The sequence below is a fragment of the Pelophylax lessonae genome, assembly GCF_965119305.1.
Source record: "Pelophylax lessonae genome assembly, chromosome: 9".
NCBI lineage: Eukaryota > Metazoa > Chordata > Amphibia > Anura > Ranidae > Pelophylax > Pelophylax lessonae.
Genome location: NC_138776.1, coordinates 272831119 through 272851105, shown reverse-complemented (window position 1 = coordinate 272851105; position 19987 = coordinate 272831119). Strand labels below are relative to the sequence as shown.

Sequence of the window (19987 nt, the reverse complement as noted above, 5' to 3'; positions counted from 1 at the left end):
CGTAAACTTTTTACCAAGAAGGAAAAATCTTTTTTGGTACCATCCGCCCCAAGGGTGCCTATAATGTATTATTTGCCCAAGGTGCATAAAGACGCGGTGAACCCACCCGGGAGGCCAATCATTAGTGGCATTGATTCGGTCACCTCCCGGGTGGGTAAGTACATCGAGTTCTTTCTTCAGCCCCTTGTGACCAAGACTCCCTCATTTTTGAGGGACTCTATGCGAGTCATCAATATTCTTAAAGACATAGAGTGGAAGGATACCTATATCTTGGCGACTGCTGATGTTTCATCCCTTTACACGGTAATATCGCACCAGCATGGAAGGGAGGCTGTCGAGTATTTTTTGGGTCATAGCACCTTGTTAGGTCTTCAGAGTCGCTTCATCTTATCCCTGCTGGATTATGCCATGGCCCATAATTTTTTTTGGTTCAATGGCACATACTACAGGCAGAATAAGGGGGTGGCCATGGGCGCGAAATTTGCGCCAAGTATGGCCAATCTGTTCATGGCCAAATGGGAGGAGGATGTCATCGGTGACGTTCCGAGACCGGAGATAGTTCTCTGGCGGAGGTACATCGATGACATCCTCCTCCTGTGGGATGGTGACTCTGAATCTCTCGAATCATTCATTTCCACACTGAATGATAATGACAGAGGTATCAGGTTGGCGCATGAAAGTAGTAGATCTGAAATTCACTTTTTAGATCTTAAGATCAAAGTGGTTGGCAGTTCCCTGGAGACCTCTACTTTCTTCAAGGAGACTGACAGGAACGGATTTATTGACACATCTAGTTGCCACCACGTGTCGTGGCTTAGGTCCGTTCCTGTCAGTCAGTTCCTCAGACTGAAGAGGAATTGCTCTAACAGAGCCGACTTCCTGCGGGAGGCTAGCTCCTTGAAGTCCAAATTTTTGAAGAAGGGGTATAGGGAAGAGGAACTTGAAACGGCCCTCATGCAGGCTGATTCCCGCAATAGGGCTGATCTGTTGGTACCACGAGTGCGTGAGAGTAATGATGATTTTCAGTTTGCCTTTTTCTCATCATACTCTGTTCAGCATTTTTCTGTAAAAAAAACTGATCAGGAAGCATTGGCACATTTTAAAGAATGACAGCCTCCTGGGACCTGCATTACCAGAAGCCCCTAAGGTTATTTTTAGGGGTGTGCCCCCGTTGAGGCTTCAAGTGGCCCCCAATATTGTAGATCCACCTAAGACCATCTCTTTTTTTCAAGAGAGAGGGGGCTTTTATCCATGTTGTGCCATCTGCAAGGTTAATGCCTGCAGGTCTAGGAGGGTTGAGACATTCTTTTCTAATGCTACACAACAAAATGTTAAGATTAAGCCGTTCATCACATGTTCCACACGTCACGTCGTCTACCTGCTACGTTGCCCTTGTGGCCGCGAGTATGTGGGCCGGACGATACAGAAGTTACATGTGCGTTTACAGGAACATGTGGCGAATATATTGAAGGCATTCCCGAAACATAGTGTCTCGAGGCATTATGATGAATGCCATGGGAATGACCCCAAAGGCACTGTCTTTTTAGGCATCGACAAGTTTTCGGGTAGTTGGAGGGGTAGTAACCGTACCAGAGGCGTCTCACAACTAGAGACGAGCTGGATTTATCGGTTGAAAACCTATGCCCCTCACTGGTTAAACATTGATTGGGATATCAATTCCTTTATCAACAATGCCTGATAAACTGGATGTCAGTACATTTTAGACTGTTGGATATTTTGGTTATCAGTTTGTTACTACTTTTATCCGTGTTTTTATATTTGGGGAAAGCTATATTTGCTTTTATCTTATTTTTAGGATGCTAAAAACCGTTATGTTTTGATGTATATTGGCATATTTTGCTTACATTTTAGGTTATGTTCTAAAGTTTTTCTTTTTCATGTCAATGTATGCTATGCCACAGAGCACTCTCAGGAATTCTTGTTTCTGACCGCTAGATGGCGGTGTTTTCGAGTAAGGTCTCCTACGACAGATTTGAGCATTGTTTCCTTGGTAACTCATTTGTTTCCCCTATTGGAAGCTTTTTATAAATGAGGTTTCCCCTTTGAGATCAAATATTGAATAGAGGTTTTGCCCTTTGAATTATAAAGCATACACACTTTTTGTGATCTTTATTAATATTTGACTTGTCCATTTCCGTTTGCGGGGTCCGATTCCGGGTTTGACTTCAGGTATTGGTATGCAAATGGTATACATCCGGTTCCGGGTCTTGGGTTAGTCTCCTTCCTGTCGATGGTATGGGGCGACCTTTCCCTGATGGTTCCGGATTGGACGCAGTATGTCCCGCCTTGTCTCATCCAGCATATAAGAATAGACGCTCTGCCGTAGGCCACACCCCCTGACGTCACATGTTGACGAAACCGGTCGGAGGAGGAACCTGCGGCACGTCGCGCTGAGACCAGCAAGGAGCCACGGCGGCCATTTCTTCGGTTAGAAACAACGTTCCGAGAGTATAGCTCCGAGACATGCTGTTAGTTCTTCATGTACACGTGAGTTGCCACTCTGCTTTTATTCAATAAAACCTGTGAACGTACTTCACTATTTGGAGTTGTCCCTCTCTTTCTCATGTGCATCTGTTCCGGTTGGAGCTGTTGAGGGAACACTAAGAATCGGTACATGTCGATCTGGGCACCGGTTAGACTACACAGGCTGACACTGATCCTTGTAATGGGGGTCATTGCGTATTGGTAAGGGGCCATTCATTACCTTGGTGGCGGTTCCTGCACTTGGGGCTTTTTCCAAGTTTGAAGTGGTGGACAGTTTCCCTTCTTTTGGAGCACTCTCTGTGATGGACTTTGTCTACTATATTTTATCTATTTTATCCATTTGAACATATGTATGGACTGTGGATCTAATATTGTTAGCGCTGCACCATATCCATTATTCAATCCCTTCAACTGAATAGCTTTTTTTCTAAGCTGAGATCCCCATTGAGATATTTATAAATTGCTATCATGTCCCCTCTCAGGCGTCTCTTCTCCAGGGAGAATAAATCGAGCGATTGCAGACGCTCTTCATAATTAAGGTCCTCCAATCCCCTAATTAGTTTAGTTGCCCTTCTCTGGACTCTCTCCAGCTCCAACACATCCCTCCTGAGGACTGGCGACCAGAAATGGACAGAATACTCCAGATGCGGTCGGACCAGAGTTTTATAAAGTGGAAGGATTATAGTCTTATCTCTGGAATACATCCCTTTCTTTATGCATGCTAATATTCTGCTGGCTTTGGAAGCTGCCGCTTGACATTGCATGCTATTGCTTAGTCTATCTTCTACTAAGACTCCCAGATCTTTCTCCATTTTTGATTCCCCCAAGGGTTCCCCTCCTAAAGTGTATTGTGCTTTTATGTTTTTAGTCCCCAAGCGCAAAACCTTACACTTCTCCAGATTAAACCTCATTTGCCATGTCGTTGCCCACTCCGTTATTTTGTCCAGGTCATTCTGTAGGATATCTGCTCCATGCTGTGCAGTTATTGCCCTGCCTAATTTTGTGTCATCTGCAAAAACTGAGACATCTCATTTAACCTTTTGAGTATCTTGACCTTTTTCTCCCCTATTTACCTTTGAGTGCCAGTGCATTTTTTCTCCTTTTATTTTTTATTGAGAATTTAAGAGAAATAGGGTTACTACATAATCCAAATGACGCAGCCCACGCAGGGGAGGTCACTTGTGACAACTTACAATCTACAAGAAAAAGAAGAATAATGCAAAACACAATTTAGTGGTCTATAGCGTAAATGTTGAAGATATCAAAGCATCTCTCAGTTATTTGTCGTCGCCCCCTCCTGGGAAGGTGAACCACAGACAGGGAATCCTATTCAGGCCTTATTATGTATCTGTTTGAGAATATTAAAGCGGAGTTTCAGGAATTCCACAACTTTGAAAAAGGTGCAGGCACACTGTAAATGAAGTCCAATTGGGTGCATGTCCCCCCCGGGACTTGTCTCTGTTACCTATATAAGACAGGTTTAGTGCAGGGAAACTACACTCTGGCTGTGAGAGGAGAGAAGCACACAGAGCAGCTATGCCCGTCCCTCCCCTCTGCTGCCCATTTACAGAAGCCTTTGTATTTTGCAAATGAGTTCACATAATACAAAGGCTTCTGTGAATAGGCAGAAGAAGAAGAGGGCATAGTAGTTCCAGCAACTCTGCTCTTGAAGGAACTGAGACCACAGTGAGCAGCATCAGAGCTCCGGAAGTTATCTTCCTAGAGCAGTGGTCCTCAACTCCGGTTCTCAGGGCCCACTAACAGGCCAGATTTTAAGTATTACCTTGAGGAGATGCAGACTAGAGTACTGCAATCACTGAGCAGCAAATTATATCACCTGGGATGTATTTCAGTTATCTTGCAAACCTGGCCTGTTAGTGGGCCCTGAGGACCAAGGTTGAGGACCACTGTCCTAGAGCACAATAAATCTGTCAGATGAGAAAAATAGAGATAAGTCTACAAGGCCGAAGGTCCCTCGTGACTTAACTCATGCCATGCCTGAAGTTTTTACAAAGTAGCTGAATTCCAGGAATTCAACTTTTAAGGGGCTGGATCCATATTCCTTGATGGTTCCTCTAGCCACTTCACCTAGACATTGTCTCCTAAGTTGGAGCACATCTAGCAGTGGATAGATTAGGGCAGGTGTGCTCTTGCTGGCCGTCATGTGCATCCCTGTGCCTTTAAAGAGGGGTAGGCTTCCTCCAGGCAGGGCCGGAACAAGGGGTAGGCAGGAGAGGAGGCAGCTGCCCTGGGCACTGTGGTATCAATTGAGGAGGGGGGGGGGGCGCCACTAGGAGATTGGAAGGGGGAATTTGAGGGGCCAGCAGGGACTAGGTATTGTTCTAGTGGGGGAAATTTGGGGGGGGGGATTGCTGAGAGTGGTGATTTAGGGGGGATTTGTGTTGGCAGGGGGGATGGAGAGGACTTTTGCGAGAAGGAGGGATTTGGGGGTACTTTGTGCTGGAAGGGGGGATTCGAAATAGGGGGGGGAAGATGTGTACTAGGAGGGGAAATTTTAGGGGTGGAGGATTTGTGCTAAGAGGAGTTTTTTTTTCGGGGGGGGGGGGGGGGTTGTGCTGAGAGGGGGGATTCCAGCAGGGGGGGGCGGATTTGTACTGGGAGGAGGGAGAATTTATGCTTTGGGGTGGGCATGCATATTAGCGCTCAGTGGTTGTGTGGGGGGGGGGTTTTGCTGACACATAATGCTCATACTTAGGGGGCACAGTTTGGCATGTTTGCCCGAGGCTCTAGATCAGTGGTCCTCAACCCTGGTCCTCAGGGCCATCTAACAGGCCAGGTTTGCAAGATAACTGAAATACATCCCAGGTGATATAACTTTCTGCTCAGTGATTGCAGCACTCTAGTCTGCATCTCCCCAAGGTAATACTTAAAATCTGGCCTGTTAGTGGGCCCTGAGGACCAGAGTTGAGAAACACTGATCTAGATGACCTTGTCCTGGCACACATTCCCCTAATGGATATTTGGAAACAAGGTAAAAACAGGACCTAGGCGGGTTCAGGCAGTGGATAGGATCCCGTCCTGGTCTAAGTAGTTGAGTAATCGGATCAGGGAAGGGTCTCAGGACTCCCGGGATCGGAAGTGTCGGGGGAACTTTCTCTACCACAAAGGTCAGTGGAAGATTTGGAAGGTCTAGGAGAATTCAGCAGGTATGGGGCCTTCCTCCCCTTTTTCGGTATGGTCAGCACTTGAAGATTATTGCAGCAGGGCCAGTCTTTAGTGTCAACCGATTTGTCTTGTGGAGCTTTTACTTGAGGTTTAATAGAGCCAGTTCTAAGGATCCCTTCCACCGGAGAGTGAGATTTGTCCTGAATTTGGCCGGGTCCTTTCTAATAAAGCTGATATCAGTGGAGAGAGAGAGAGTCCATCTTCTCCGTCAGTGTTTATTTACAGGTAGTTATGGATGCAGCGGAAGGTCCGGCATTCTCGACTTCCTCCGTAGCAAGCTGCCGAGAAATTCTTCAGCATTCAGTCTAGTTGAGTAATCGGATCAGGGAAGGGTCTCAGGACTCCCGGGATCGGAAGTGTCGGGGGAACGTGATGCGCTTTCTCTACCACAAAGGTCAGTGGAAGATCTGGAAGGTCTCGGATAATTCAGCAGGTATGGGGCCTTCCTCCCCTTTTTCGGTATGGTCAACACTTGAAGATTATTGCAGCGGGGCCTGTCTTCAGTGTCAACCGATTTGTCTTGTGGAGCTTTTACTTGAGGTTTAATAGAGCCAGTTCCAACGATCCCTTCCACCGGAGAGTGAGATGTGTCCTGAATTTGGCCGGGTCCTTTCTAAAAGGCGCTTTTCCACTGCATGGAACCGAACGGTTTTTGTGCTTTTCCATTGCTGGTACCGCATGGTATAATGTCGGAACGGAACGGTTTGGTACGGTACGGCTGCACTTTTCCACTGCATGGAACCGAACAGTTCGGCTCGCTTTTGTGCTTTTCCATTGCTGGTACCGCATGGTATAATGTCGGAACGGAACGGTTCGGTTCGGTACGGCTGCGCTTTTCCACTGCATGGAACCGAACGGTACGGCTCTCAAAAACAGTACCACCTCGATTGTGGTTCCAAGAGGTACCATACCCGGTACCATATCCCACAATCCTTTGCATGCAGTCACTACTAGCCACTGATTGGTCAGAGAATCCCACCCACCCCGTTGTTATCCCACCCACTTAACTTTAGTACTACTTTAGTGGAAAAGCAAACCATACCGTACCGTACTGAACCGTTCCAACACCGTACCATGCGGTACCAGCAGTGGAAAAGCAAACCGGGCCAAGCAGGGCCGAGCCGGTACTTGCAGTGGAAAAGTGCCATAATAAAGCTGATATCAGTGGAGAGAGAGAATCCATCTTCTCCGTCAGTGTTTATTTACAGGTAGTTATGGATGCAGCGGAAGGTTCGGCATTTTCGCCTTCCTCCGTAGCCGGCTGCAGAGAAATTCTCCAGCATTCAGTCGGTGTTTCCAAGATGGCTACCATTGGGTAAGTGCGGGAAAAAAGCCACTGGAGTTTGAGTTGGTTTCAGCTTGACGGGAGACCTGATAAAGGTGGGGGGGAGGTGCTCAGGTTACTGGAGAAGGATCACCAATATAGTGTCCTGGCTTGTAGCAGGATAAAGTCAGCATGATGGGGGGGGAAGAGGAGTTCAGCAGCCACAAGTCCGCTCAGCATCCTGGCAACACCGGCGCCAACCTCACCCCCCCCCCCCCATCTCCCTGTGCTGCTTCTTAGGTGTTCAAGAAGATGTGAATTTTCCAGGTACGTTTCTCCGCACTCTGAACAGGTTTAAGGTCCCTTACCCTTGTGAGTTCTCTCGTGTACATTAAGTTTTCCTCTATGGGAGAAACCTTTCCCGCACACCGAGCATGAAAAACGATAATCCCCCGTGTGATCGCTCATATGCATGACGAGTTCATTCCTCCGGTTGAAGGTCCTTTCGCACTCCGGACAGGAGTACGGCCTCTCCTGATTGTGGACTTTAGATGAGTCCCCGTGCTGTTCGAAAGCCTTGTGAGTTCTCTCGTGTACATTGAGTTTTCCTTTATGAGAGAAACCTTTCCCGCACACCGAGCATGAAAAAGGATACACGCCTGTGTGATCGCTCAGATGCATAACAAGCTCCTCTCTCCGACTGAAGGATTTCTCGCACTCCGTACAGGAGTACGGCATCTCCTGATTGTGGACTTTAGATGAGTCCCCGTGCTGTTTGAAAGCCTCGTGAGTTCTCTCGTGTACATTAAGTTTTCCTCTATGGGAGAAACCTTTCCCGCACACTGAGCATGAAAAACGATAATCCCCCGTGTGATCGCTCATGTGCATGACAAGTTCATTCTTCCGGTTGAAGGTCCTCTTGCACTCCGGACAGGAGTACGGCCTCTCCTGATTGTGGACTTTAGATGAGTCCCCGTGCTGTTCGAAAGCCTTGTGAGTTCTCTCGTGTACATTGAGATTTCCTTTATGAGAGAAACCTTTCCTGCACACTGAGCATGAAAAAGGATACACGCCTGTGTGATCGCTCAGATGCATAACAAGCTCCTCTCTCCGACTGAAGGATTTCTCGCACTCCGGACAGGAGTAAGGCCTCTCCTGATTGTGGACTTTAGATGAGTCCCCGTGCTGTTCGAAAGCCTCGTGAGTTTTCTCGTGTACATTGAGATTTTCTTTATGAGAGAAACCTTTCCCGCACACTGAGCATGAAAAAGGATACACGCCTGTGTGATCGCTCAGATGCATAACAAGCTCCTCTCTCTGACTGAAGGATTTCTCGCACTCCGTACAGGAGTACGGCATCTCCTGATTGTGGACTTTAGATGAGTCCCCGTGCTGTTCGAAAGCCTCGTGAGTTTTCTCGTGTACATTGAGATTTTCTTTATGAGAGAAACCTTTCCCGCACACTGAGCATGAAAAAGGATACACGCCTGTGTGATCGCTCAGATGCATAACAAGCTCCTCTCTCCGACTGAAGGATCTCTCGCACTCCGTACAGGAGTACGGCCTCTCCTGATTGTGGACTTTAGATGAGTCCCCGTGCTGTTTGAAAGCCTCGTGAGTTTTCTCGTGTACATTGAGTTTTCCTTTATGAGAGAAACCTTTCCCGCATACCGAGCATGAAAAACGATAATCCCCTGTGTGATCGCTCATGTGCATGACAAGTTCATTCTTCCGGTTGAAGGTCCTCTCGCACTCCGGACAGGAGAACGGCCTCTCCTGATTGTGGACTTTAGATGAGTTCCCGTGCTGTTTGAAAGCCTTGTGAGTTCTCTCGTGTACATTGAGTTTTCCTTTATGAGAGAAACCTTTCCCGCACACTGAGCATGAAAAGCGATACACGCCTGTGTGATCGCTCAGATGCATAACAAGCTCAGCTCTCCGACTGAAGGATTTCTCGCACTCCGGACAGGAGTACGGCCTCTCCCCAGTGTGGACTTTCAAGTGATTAGTTAAGTTCCCGTGTCGCGTGAAACCTTTCCCGCACTCTGGGCAGGAAAACGGCATCTCACCGGTGTGACTCATCTGGTGTATGACAAGTTCTGACTTTACTACAAATGCTTTCTGGCATTGGGAGCAGGAGAAGGGCTTCTCCCCGGTGTGACTTCTCTGGTGTACGATAAGACGGGATTTACTCACGCACACTTTCCCGCACTCCGAGCATGAGAAGATCTCCTTACCGGCGTGGGCTCTCTGGTGTATGGTAAGTTCAGTTTGAGTATCAAAATAAATCCCGCACTCCGAACATGACAAAAAACTCTTGACTACGTGGACTCTCTGATGGATCCAAAAATCGCTTTTCTGATTGAAGCTCAGGCCGCACTCTGGACAGACATACGGGCCACCATCTGTGTGGATTTTCAGGTGTCTCACAAGTTTACCTTTATGCAAAAAACCTTTCCCGCACTCTGTGCACGTATGCATCTTTTCTCCGGTGTGCTTTCTAAGGTGTTCTGTGAGTTTATATTTCTGCGGAAAACATTTCCCGCACTCTTCACAGGGATAAGTCTCACCGGTGTGAACTCTCACGTGTCGACGCAGGGTATCTTTCTGTGTAAAACTTTGACCGCACTCCGGGCACCTAAAAGGCTTTACTCCCCGAGATTTTGTTTTGATTTGATTATCTTCCCAGTCATCATCAGAGGAATTTCCAACATCACCTCCATCTGTTAGAGAGAAATATTATTATTACCAAACAAATTTAGATTGTTCATGTTCTGCAGTCATTGTGTATGAAGGTCTAAATAGTCAACGGTAGGACATAGATCTGAGGAATGGAGATGGACCTTTCATATGGTGTACAGTATCTCCTCCTCATTTGTAGGGAACATGACGTTATATTGAGGAATGGAGATGGACCTTTCATATGGTGTACAGTATCTCCTCCTCATTTGTTGGGAACATGACGTTATATTGAGGAATAGAGATGGACCTTTCATATGGTGTACAGTATCTCCTCCTCATTTGTTGGGAACATGACTTTATATTGAGGAATGGAGATGGACCTTTCATATGGTGTACAGTATCTCCTCCTCATTTGTTGGGAACATGACGTTATATTGATGAATGTAGATGGACCTTTCATATGGTGTATACAGTACGTCCTCCTCATTTGTTGGGAACATGACGTTATATTGAGGAATGGAGATGGACCTTTCATATGGTGTACAGTATCTCCTCCTCATTTGTTGGGAACATGACGCTATATTGAGGAATGGAGATGGACCTTTCATATGGTGTACAGTATCTCCTCCTCATTTGTTGGGAACATGACGTTATATTGAGGAATGGAGATGGACTTTTCATATGGTGTACAATATCTCCTCCTCATTTGTTGGGAACATGACGTTATATTGGAGGAATGGAGATGGACCTTTCATATGGTGTATACAGTACGTCCTCCTCATTTGTTGGGAACATGACGTTATATTGAGGAATGGAGATGGACCTTTCATATGGTGTACAGTATCTCCTCCTCATTTGTTGGGAACATGACGTTATATTGAGGAATGGAGATGGACCTTTCATATGGTGTATACAGTACGTCCTCCTCATTTGTTGGGAACATGACGTTATATTGATGAATGGAGATGGACCTTTCATATGGTGTACAGTATCTCCTCCTCATTTGTTGGGAACATGACGTTATATTGATGAATGGAGATGGACCTTTCATATGGTGTACAGTATCTCCTCCTCATTTGTTGGGAACATGATGTTATATTGAGGAATGGAGATGGACCTTTCATATGGTGTACAGTATCTCCTCCTCATTTGTTGGGAACATGATGTTATATTGAGGAATGGAGATGGAACTTTCATATGGTGTATACAGTACGTCCTCCTCATTTGTTGGGAACATGACGTTATATTGAGGAATGGAGATGGACCTTTCATATGGTGTATACAGTACGTCCTCCTCATTTGTTGGGAACATGACGTTATATTGAGGAATGGAGATGGACCTTTCATATGGTGTATACAGTACGTCCTCCTCATTTGTTGAGAACATGACGTTATATTGAGGAATGGAGATGGACCTTTCATATGGTGTACAGTATCTCCTCCTCATTTGTTGGGAACATGACGTTATATTGAGGAATGGAGATGGACCTTTCATATGGTGTACAGTATCTCCTCCTCATTTGTTGGGAACATGACGTTATATTGATAAATGTAGATGGACCTTTCATATGGTGTATACAGTACGTCCTCCTCATTTGTTGGAACATGACGTTATATTGGAGGAATGGAGATGGACCTTTCATATGGTGTATACAGTACGTCCTCCTCATTTGTTGGGAACATGACGTTATATTGGAGGAATGGAGATGGACCTTTCATATGGTGTACAATATCTCCTCCTCATTTGTTGGGAACATGACGTTATATTGGAGGAATGGAGATGGACCTTTCATATGGTGTACAGTATCTCCTCCTCATTTGTTGGGAACATGACGTTATATTGAGGAATGGAGATGGACCTTTCATATGGTGTACAGTATCTCCTCCTCATTTGTTGGGAACATGACGTTATATTGAGGAATGGAGATGGACCTTTCATATGGTGTATACAGTACGTCCTCCTCATTTGTTGGGAACATGACGTTATATTGAGGAATGGAGATGGACCTTTCATATGGTGTACAGTATCTCCTCCTCATTTGTTGGGAACATGACGTTATATTGAGGAATGGAGATGGATCTTTCATATGGTGTACAGTATCTCCTCCTCATTTGTTGGGAACATGACGTTATATTGATGAATGTAGATGGACCTTTCATATGGTGTACAGTATCTCCTCCTCATTTGTTGGGAACATGACTTTATATTGATGAATGAAGATGGACCTTTCATATGGTGTATACAGTACGTCCTCCTCATTTGTTGGGAACATGACGTTATATTGGAGGAATGGAGATGGACCTTTCATATGGTGTACAGTATCTCCTCCTCATTTGTTGGGAACATGACGTTATATTGAGGAATGGAAATGGACCTTTCATATGGTGTACAGTATCTCCTCCTCATTTGTTGGGAACATGACGTTATATTGAGGTATGGAAATGGACCTTTCATATGGTATATACAGTACGTCCTCCTCATTTGTTGGGAACATGACATTATATTGAGGTATGGAGATAGACCTCTTATATGGAAACTATTTTATCATTGACGGACTAAACTTTCAATCCAAATGGCCAGGTTCAGTTAATCATTACCTGGATAGGTCTATTTCTTATATTTGTCTCACTACAACTACTAAAAGACAATTAAAAATTATTCAGTCTAATAGAGGACACATCGACCTGAAATGACGAAGATAAACAAGGAATGAAAGTGAAGTATATTTACTCTTCTTACCCGAAGAGGAGAGAGGTGGCTGATCCTTGTGTCCTTCTAAATACTCCTCATCCTCCTCTTTAAACTCTTCTTTAAGAACAATGTTATAGTTCTCAGGGTTTCCACTCTGAAAATGTAAAATGTTAGTTTTAACAAACATGCTTGTGTATAAATCCTAACTACCAATAATTGTCAATCATCTACCTGATGATGGTGGGGGATGATCTGACCTTCCTGTGTGGAATCCCAGGAATACAGAGGACGGGGACATCTCTCTGGTTGATTTCTGTAGCTGGATGACCCCACCATTGTATTTTTATACAGATCTTTGTGTTCTTTTGGAATCTCTGGCTCTTTCATCCACTCATCCTCCTCATTCCCTTCTTTTCTCTCCTCTTTAACAACAACTTTAGACCCTCTCAGGTTTCCACTCTGAATATATAATAAAAATGACATCAATGGTAACAATGCAGATAATGTACAGATCCTAATGATACTATCAGTGATTGTTCCTCATCTACCTGATGATGGTGGGGGATGGTGTGACCTTCCTGTGTTGAAACCTGGGAATACAGAGGACGGGGACATCTCTCTGGTGGGTTCCCATTACTGGATCCATCTGTAGGAAACACACACACTGACTGAATACATTGTTTCTATGTGTTTATCAGATGATGGGGGATCTAGGTGGATCCTCCGTACTGCTCTCTCCTTTACAATAAAGTCTCCTCTTACCCGGTGATGTGAGGGGCGGCTGATTCTCCATCATGACGTCCTTGTAGAAATCCTCTTCTTCTTCTGATGTAACCTCAAATTCTATATCGATTGGATCTCCACTCTAAACCAAGAAAATGAGAAAGAATATCATCTGTAAAATATAATCTTTATTATTGCGTCATCACCAGCGGCGGCCGGTTCATAGGGGGCGCAGGGGCGCGGCCCCCCCAATCTGTGCCAAAGAAAAAAAAAAAAGAAATAAAAAAAAAAAAAATGAACATTTGCAGCCCACTAGGGGCGCCGGACCTACTACTGGCTATGGGGGTGGGGTTTTGCACCCCACGTGCGCCAGGCAGAGGCGCCGATTGGCGGCCTTCTGGGGGTCATTGGGGCGCAGAGCAATGCGCCCCGACACTCCCCACTATAGTGCTGTCCTGGCTGTGATTGGTCCAGACTCCAGCCTGGACCAATAATACAGGAGGACATTCCAGGGGACGTGACGCGTGGGGGCGGTGCGTGCGTCAGTCACTCACCGTCCCGGCGCACGTCATCACCTTCCCACCCGCCGTCAGACGGTCAGAGAGGAGGAGCAGCGGGCCGGCGTGTCATCGAGGAGGAACTGGAAGAAGAGGTCATCTCGTCTCAGTAGTCCCGGCAGCAGCACGCCAGGCATGGCACCAGTGTGAGTCGGTCCGGTCGTCGTGACAGAGAGCCAGCCCAGGAGGTAAATGAAGTGATGCCTCGGGGGGGGGGGGCAACACTGCTTTGAAGGGGGCACGCACGCACGCTGGTCTCTGTATTGATGGGGGCACGGAAAGCTGGTCACTGCATTGATGGGGGCACGGCACACTGGTCACTGCATTGATGGGGGCATGGCAAGCTGGTCACTGCATTGATGGGGGCACGCCAAGCTGGTCACTGCATTGAAGGGGGCACGGCAAGCTGGTCACTGCATTGAAGGGGGCAAGGCAAGCTGGTCACTGCATTGAAGGGGGCATGGCAAGCTGGTCACTGCATTGAAGGGGGCACGGCAAGCTGGTCACTGCATTGAAGGGGGCACGGCAAGCTGGTCACTGCATTGATGGGGGCACGGCACGCTGGTTACTGCATTGATGGGGGCATGCAAGCTGGTCACTGCATTGATGGGGGCATGCAAGCTGGTCACTGCATTGATGGGGGCACGGCAAGCTGGTCACTGCATTGATGGGGGCACGGCAAACTGGTCACTGCATTGATGGGGGCAGGGCACGCTGGTCACTGCATTGATGGGGGCACGGCAAGATGGTCACTGCATTGATGGGGGCACGGCACGCTGGTCACTGCATTGATGGGGGCTTGCTGGTCACTGCATTCAATGGGGGCATGCTGTGGTAACTCTGCATTGATGGGTGCATGCTGTGGTAACTCTGCATTGATGGGGGCATGCTGTGGTAACTCTGCATTGAAGGGGGCACACTATACTTTGATTACTGACGGCCCCTTTCACACTTTTGTGACCTCAAAGTCATTCAATTTTTTGCCGCAAAGCAATGCCTATTATATTTTTTCTGTTTGCGCCCCCCCCCAACAATTTTGAGCACCAGCCGCCACTGGTCATCACATAAGATATCCTCACATCGTCTCCATGAGTCTGTGTTCTAGATTCTCTGTCCAACCAACCTTATAACATTGAGGGATGGTGTGATCTTCCTGTGTGGAATCCCGGGAATACAGAGGACGGGGACATCTCTCTGGTGGGTTCCCATTACTGGATCCATCTGTAGGAAACACACACACTGACTGAATACATTGTTTCTATGTGTTTATCAGATGATGGGGGATCTAGGTGGATCCTCCGTACTGCTCTCTCCTTTACAATAAAGTCTCCTCTTACCCGGTGATGTGAGGGGTGACTGATTGTCCATCATGACGTCCTTGTAGAGATCCTCTTCTTCTTCTTCTGATGTAACGTCAGATTCTATATCAATTGGATCTCCACTCTAAACCAAGAAAATGAGAGAGAATATCTGTAAAATATAATCTTTATTATTGTGTCATCAGATAAGAAATCCACACATCGTCTCCATGAGTCTGTGTTCTAGATTCTCCGTCCAACCAACCTTATAACATTGAGGGATGGTGTGACCTTCCTGTGTGGAATCCCGGGAATACAGAGGACGGGGACATCTCTCTGGTGGGTTTCTGTAGCTGGATGACTCCACCATGGTGTCCTGGTACAGATCTATGTGTTCTTTTGGAATCTCTGGAATCTCTTTCATCCGCCCATCCTCCTCATTACCTTCTTTTCTCTCGTCTTTAACAACAACTTTAGAATCTCTCAGGTTTCCACTCTGAATATATAATAAAAATGACATCAATGGTAACAATGCAGATAATGTACAGATCCTAATGATACTATCAGTGATTGCTCCTCATCTACCTGATGATGGTGAGGGATGGTGTGACCTTCCTGTGTGGAATCCCGGGAATACAGAGGACGGGGACATCTCTCTGGTGGGTTCCCATTACTGGATCCATCTGTAGGAAACACACACACTGACTGAATACATTGTTTCTATGTGTTTATCAGATGATGGGGGATCTAGGTGGATCCTCCGTACTGCTCTCTCCTTTACAATAAAGTCTCCTCTTACCCGGTGATGTGAGGGGCGGCTGATTCTCCATCATGACGTCCTTGTAGAGATCCTTGTGTCCTTCTAAATACTCCCACTCCTCCATGGAGAAATAGACAGTGACATCCTGACACCTTATAGGAACCTGACACACACAATGATACAGTCACCATCCAGACACATCCCTTGTCTGTTACTGGATAATGTCCCAGAATTCCCAGCACCGCTCACCTCTCCTGTCAGCAGATGGACCATCATGGTGGTCAGTTCCAGGATCTTCTGCTCTTTGTTCCTCTCAGGTATGGGAGAACGAGGGGGAGGCACCATGATGGGGCTCTGGGTCCGGCCCCATCCTCCTGAGATTGGCTCCCCACTAGACTTCTTCACTACAACATAATCCTACAGATCAGGAGAAAGATAAACCGATATCAATCATCTGTCAGCAGATGGATCATCATGTTGGTCAGTTCCAGGATCTTCTGCTCTTTCTTTCTCTCAGGTATAAAGGATAGAGGTGGGAGGATGGTAATGGGGTCCTGGCTTCTCCATCTTGTAGGGGCTTTGTAATATCTCCTCGTCGTGTCATGTCCGGTACAAAATTTTCATTACTACTTCACAGTCCTGTGTTATACAATAGAAGTGAGCCTGTATGGTCGGGTACTGAGGGTGGTCGGGTACTGAGGGTGGGGGGGTTGGGGTAATGGGAGTAAAGGTGCAGCAGGACATGTTGGAGATGACGGGGGTAGAGAATAGATAAAGGCCCCCAATGTTGGACAGAAAGAGAGGTAAGTCTATTCCGGAGTCAGGAGGGATTAAAGAAAACCTGACTAATAGACAAAGCAAAAAAACATCCCAGTGTACAACAAAGTCAAACATTACCCCCATCATTACACTCACCTCTCCAGTCAGCAGGCTCAGGATCTCCAGGGTGAGGTTCAACATATTCTTATTCCCCACAATTTTCATAAAACTCTTCTGATTCTCCATCATGACGTCCTTGTAGAGATCCTTGTGACCTTCTAAATACTCCCACTCCTCCATGGAGAAATAGACAGTGACATCCTGACACCTTATAGGAACCTGACACACACAATGATACAGTCACCATCCAGACACATCCCTTGTCTGTTACTGGATAATGTCCCAGAATTCCCAGCACTGCTCACCTCTCCTGTCAGCAGATGGACCATCATGGTGGTCAGTTCCAGGATCTTCTGCTCTTTGTTCCTCTCAGGTATGGAAGAATGAGGGGGAGGCACCGTGGTGGGGCTCTGGGTCCGGCTGCATCCTCCTGAGATTGGCTCCCCACTAGACTTCTTCACTACAACATAATCCTACAGATCAGGAGAAAGATAAACCGATATCAATCATCTGACATCATCTACAGGTCTACAATAAGAACATGGACTACTGACCAGACTAGACAAGAGTGATGTCATGTGACCTCCCAGAATCCTCCTCACCTCTGCGGTAAGGTCTGTGTTTTATTAATAGAGATGTCATGTTACCTCCCAGAATCCTCCTCACCTCTCCGGTCAGGTCTGTGTTTTATTATTAGAGATAAGAGTGATGTCATGTGACCTCCCAGAATCCTCCTCACCTCTCCGGTCAGGTCTGTGTTTTATTAATAGAGATAAGAGTGATGTCATGTGACCTCCCAGAATCCTCCTCACCTCTCCGGTCAGGTCTGTGTTTTATTAATAGAGATAAGAGTGATGTCATGTGACCTCCCAGAATCCTCCTCACCTCTCCGGTCAGGTCTGTGTTTTATTAATAGAGATAAGAGTGATGTCATGTGACCTCCCAGAATCCTCCTCACCTCTCCGGTCAGGTCTGTGTTTTATTAATAGAGATAAGAGTGATGTCATGTGACCTCCCAGAATCCCCCTCACCTCTCCGGTCAGCAGGTAGACGATCTCCAGGTTCAGGTTTATTATGTTCTCCATGCTGTGACTCCAGTCCTTGGCCATCATCAATGAGGTGGTCATGTCATCTGTACAGGATGCTCCTCTTCGAAGATAGATTATTACCTGAAATTTTTATATCAATTCAAAATCTCAGAATTTCAGATTGTAGAGAAAGCCCCTGGAGTGCGGAGCGTATTCCATGTTCTGATTATCACACAGAAAACCAATGGTTAGGTCCTCCATCCCAAGACTCTCCTATTCCCCTTTTACATCATCTCTATCAGGGGAAAGGATTATTACTACCAGCCGAGTTCTCGATGATAATTCATTTAAACACATTGAAAACCATTTTAATACTAATATCAGGAGACTACAATGACCTCTTTGTATTCCTGTCTAGCATTCATAGGAAATATTATGAGTTCAGTTTTGGAAAGACTAAAGGCCCGTACACACGATAAGAAAATCTGTATGGAAAATTCGTCCGACGACTGATTTTCGGATTGTTAGTATGGTGCTTTCGACAGCCGACTCCGACTTTTCGGCCGAAAAAATCCTGATGTGCGGGCTATAAAATTTTTATCGTCCTTCAACACAACGTCCGATTTTCGTCTCATTAGTACAGTTTTCGAAGGAAAAAAATCTTAAGAGCAAGACTAGGCATGCTCAGAGACAAAAGAACACATACAAAACAATCCAACACATGACATCACTTCTGAAGTAGAATTCTGTCGTACGGGAAAATTCCTATGAAAAAAAAACCTCTTCACTTTCCACATTAGACTAGCATGCCACAAAAAACGGACGACAGATCATTCGATAATCTGATCGTGTGTACGGGGCTTAAGTGTGAGGAAGTGGTGGGTCATCCAGACTGATATGTCAGATGGTAGGTTAGTGATGGGTGAGGAACCTGAAGAGTAAGCTGAGGAGTATAGACATAATGTTGGGTGTCATCAGCATAGAGGTGGTATTAGAAGCCATGGACAATCAACTGACCCAGGGAGGAGGTGTGGATAGAGAAGAAAACAAGTCAAAGGACAGAGCATTGAGGAACCCCTATGAAGTCCTGGCCACCTCCAACCCCCTCTAAAACTAGTTTCAGCTACCCTATCCCAACCAGACAACAATCCAAGACTCATACAATCAAGATCAAACAAAGGGTAACGCCCCTGCCTCACATATTCATTTCGTTTTCGTCTGTTAACGAAAACGTATTTAATTTTTGTCATCGTTTTCGTCAGTGGACAAAAATGTGCTGTGCTTTTCATTTTGTTTTCGTCACTGTAAAAATGCCACTGACAAAAACTTTGACGAAAACGTTTTCGTTGACGAAATAAACAGTGAAAATGTAGAACAGGTGTCTTCAAACCCCGGGAGGAGGTGTGGATAGAGAAGAAAACAAGTCAAAAGGACAGAGCATTGGGGGACCCCTATGAAGTCCTGGCCAACTCCAACCCCCTCTAAAACTCGTTTCAGCTACCCCATCCCAACGAGACAACAATCCAAGACTTATACAATCAAGATGACCGGGAACTCTCAACACAGCTTGAAAGGTAAGCGTGTCAGTTGACGTGTCCTACTGCCCTACAGTGAAGGGTGAAGTAGTGATTTCACATGGTGGTCTCTTCTACATACTTACGCAACCATCGTAGGGCAGCTTCAGATGTGTCTTCTTTATATCATTTTCATTCTCCTGTTGCTCAGTAAATTAGCTCCCAGTTCTGGTAGATCCATATAACACTTATAAACCCAGACTTTGTGCATAGGGTATATATTGATGGGCTCCATAATTGCAGCAAAAAGCTATCTATTGATTATGTAATAAATATCGATATGTGAGTTTGGAATGGAAGTAGATATAAGATATATATATATATTGATTTATGTCGTGTAAAATGATTATATTTGCATATTATTACTCCTAAATTATCTTACTACCTTGTCGTCTGTCCCAGCAACGTCTCCTCTCTACTTCCTCCCGACTCGCCTCTTACCCCGGAAATTCTTATTTATACCTGACATCACTTCCTGTCTGTAACGACATCACTTCCAGTCCATAGGAATCATAGAGAGTTCCTGTGTGTGTTCTCGGTGAGAGCGCCACCTTGTGTCGATGATAGGGACTGCAGTCCTTGATGGCTTTGTTCCACATCGGGGATCTTCAAACTACGACCCTCCAGCTGTTGTGGAACTACACATCCCATAAGGCATTGTAAAACTCTGACATTCGCAGATATGACTAGGCATGATGGGAACTGTAGTTCCTGAACAACTGGAGGGCAACTGGAAAACGTTGTCGAAAACATTTTCGTTGATGAAATAAACAGTGAAGCTGTAGAACAGGAGTCTTCAAACTAAGTGCGTAAGAACGTAGAAGAGACCACCATGTGAA

At 45.9% G+C, this 19987-nt stretch overlaps 3 protein-coding genes across 3 annotated transcripts in view; all 3 read right to left on the bottom strand.

Moving 5' to 3' along the window:
• Positions 1-19987, bottom strand: part of LOC309562616 (uncharacterized protein) — a 679009-nt gene that overhangs the window by 17195 nt on the left and 641827 nt on the right.
• The window catches only part of LOC309562707 (uncharacterized protein), a 66844-nt gene that overhangs the window by 26045 nt on the left and 20812 nt on the right, over positions 1-19987 (bottom strand). The window lies entirely within an intron of this gene.
• LOC309564129 (uncharacterized protein) lies at positions 7310-19574 on the bottom strand (the record flags this gene model as incomplete). Its single annotated transcript, XM_082268758.1, has 8 exons — positions 19534-19574; positions 17578-17715; positions 15917-16084; positions 15707-15830; positions 15493-15590; positions 15173-15403; positions 12378-12483; positions 7310-9678 (listed from the first exon to the last, which is right to left on the bottom strand). Exons 2-8 carry the CDS (start codon positions 17671-17673, stop codon positions 7310-7312), a joined length of 3192 nt encoding a protein of 1063 aa, XP_082124884.1. The 5' UTR covers positions 17674-17715; positions 19534-19574.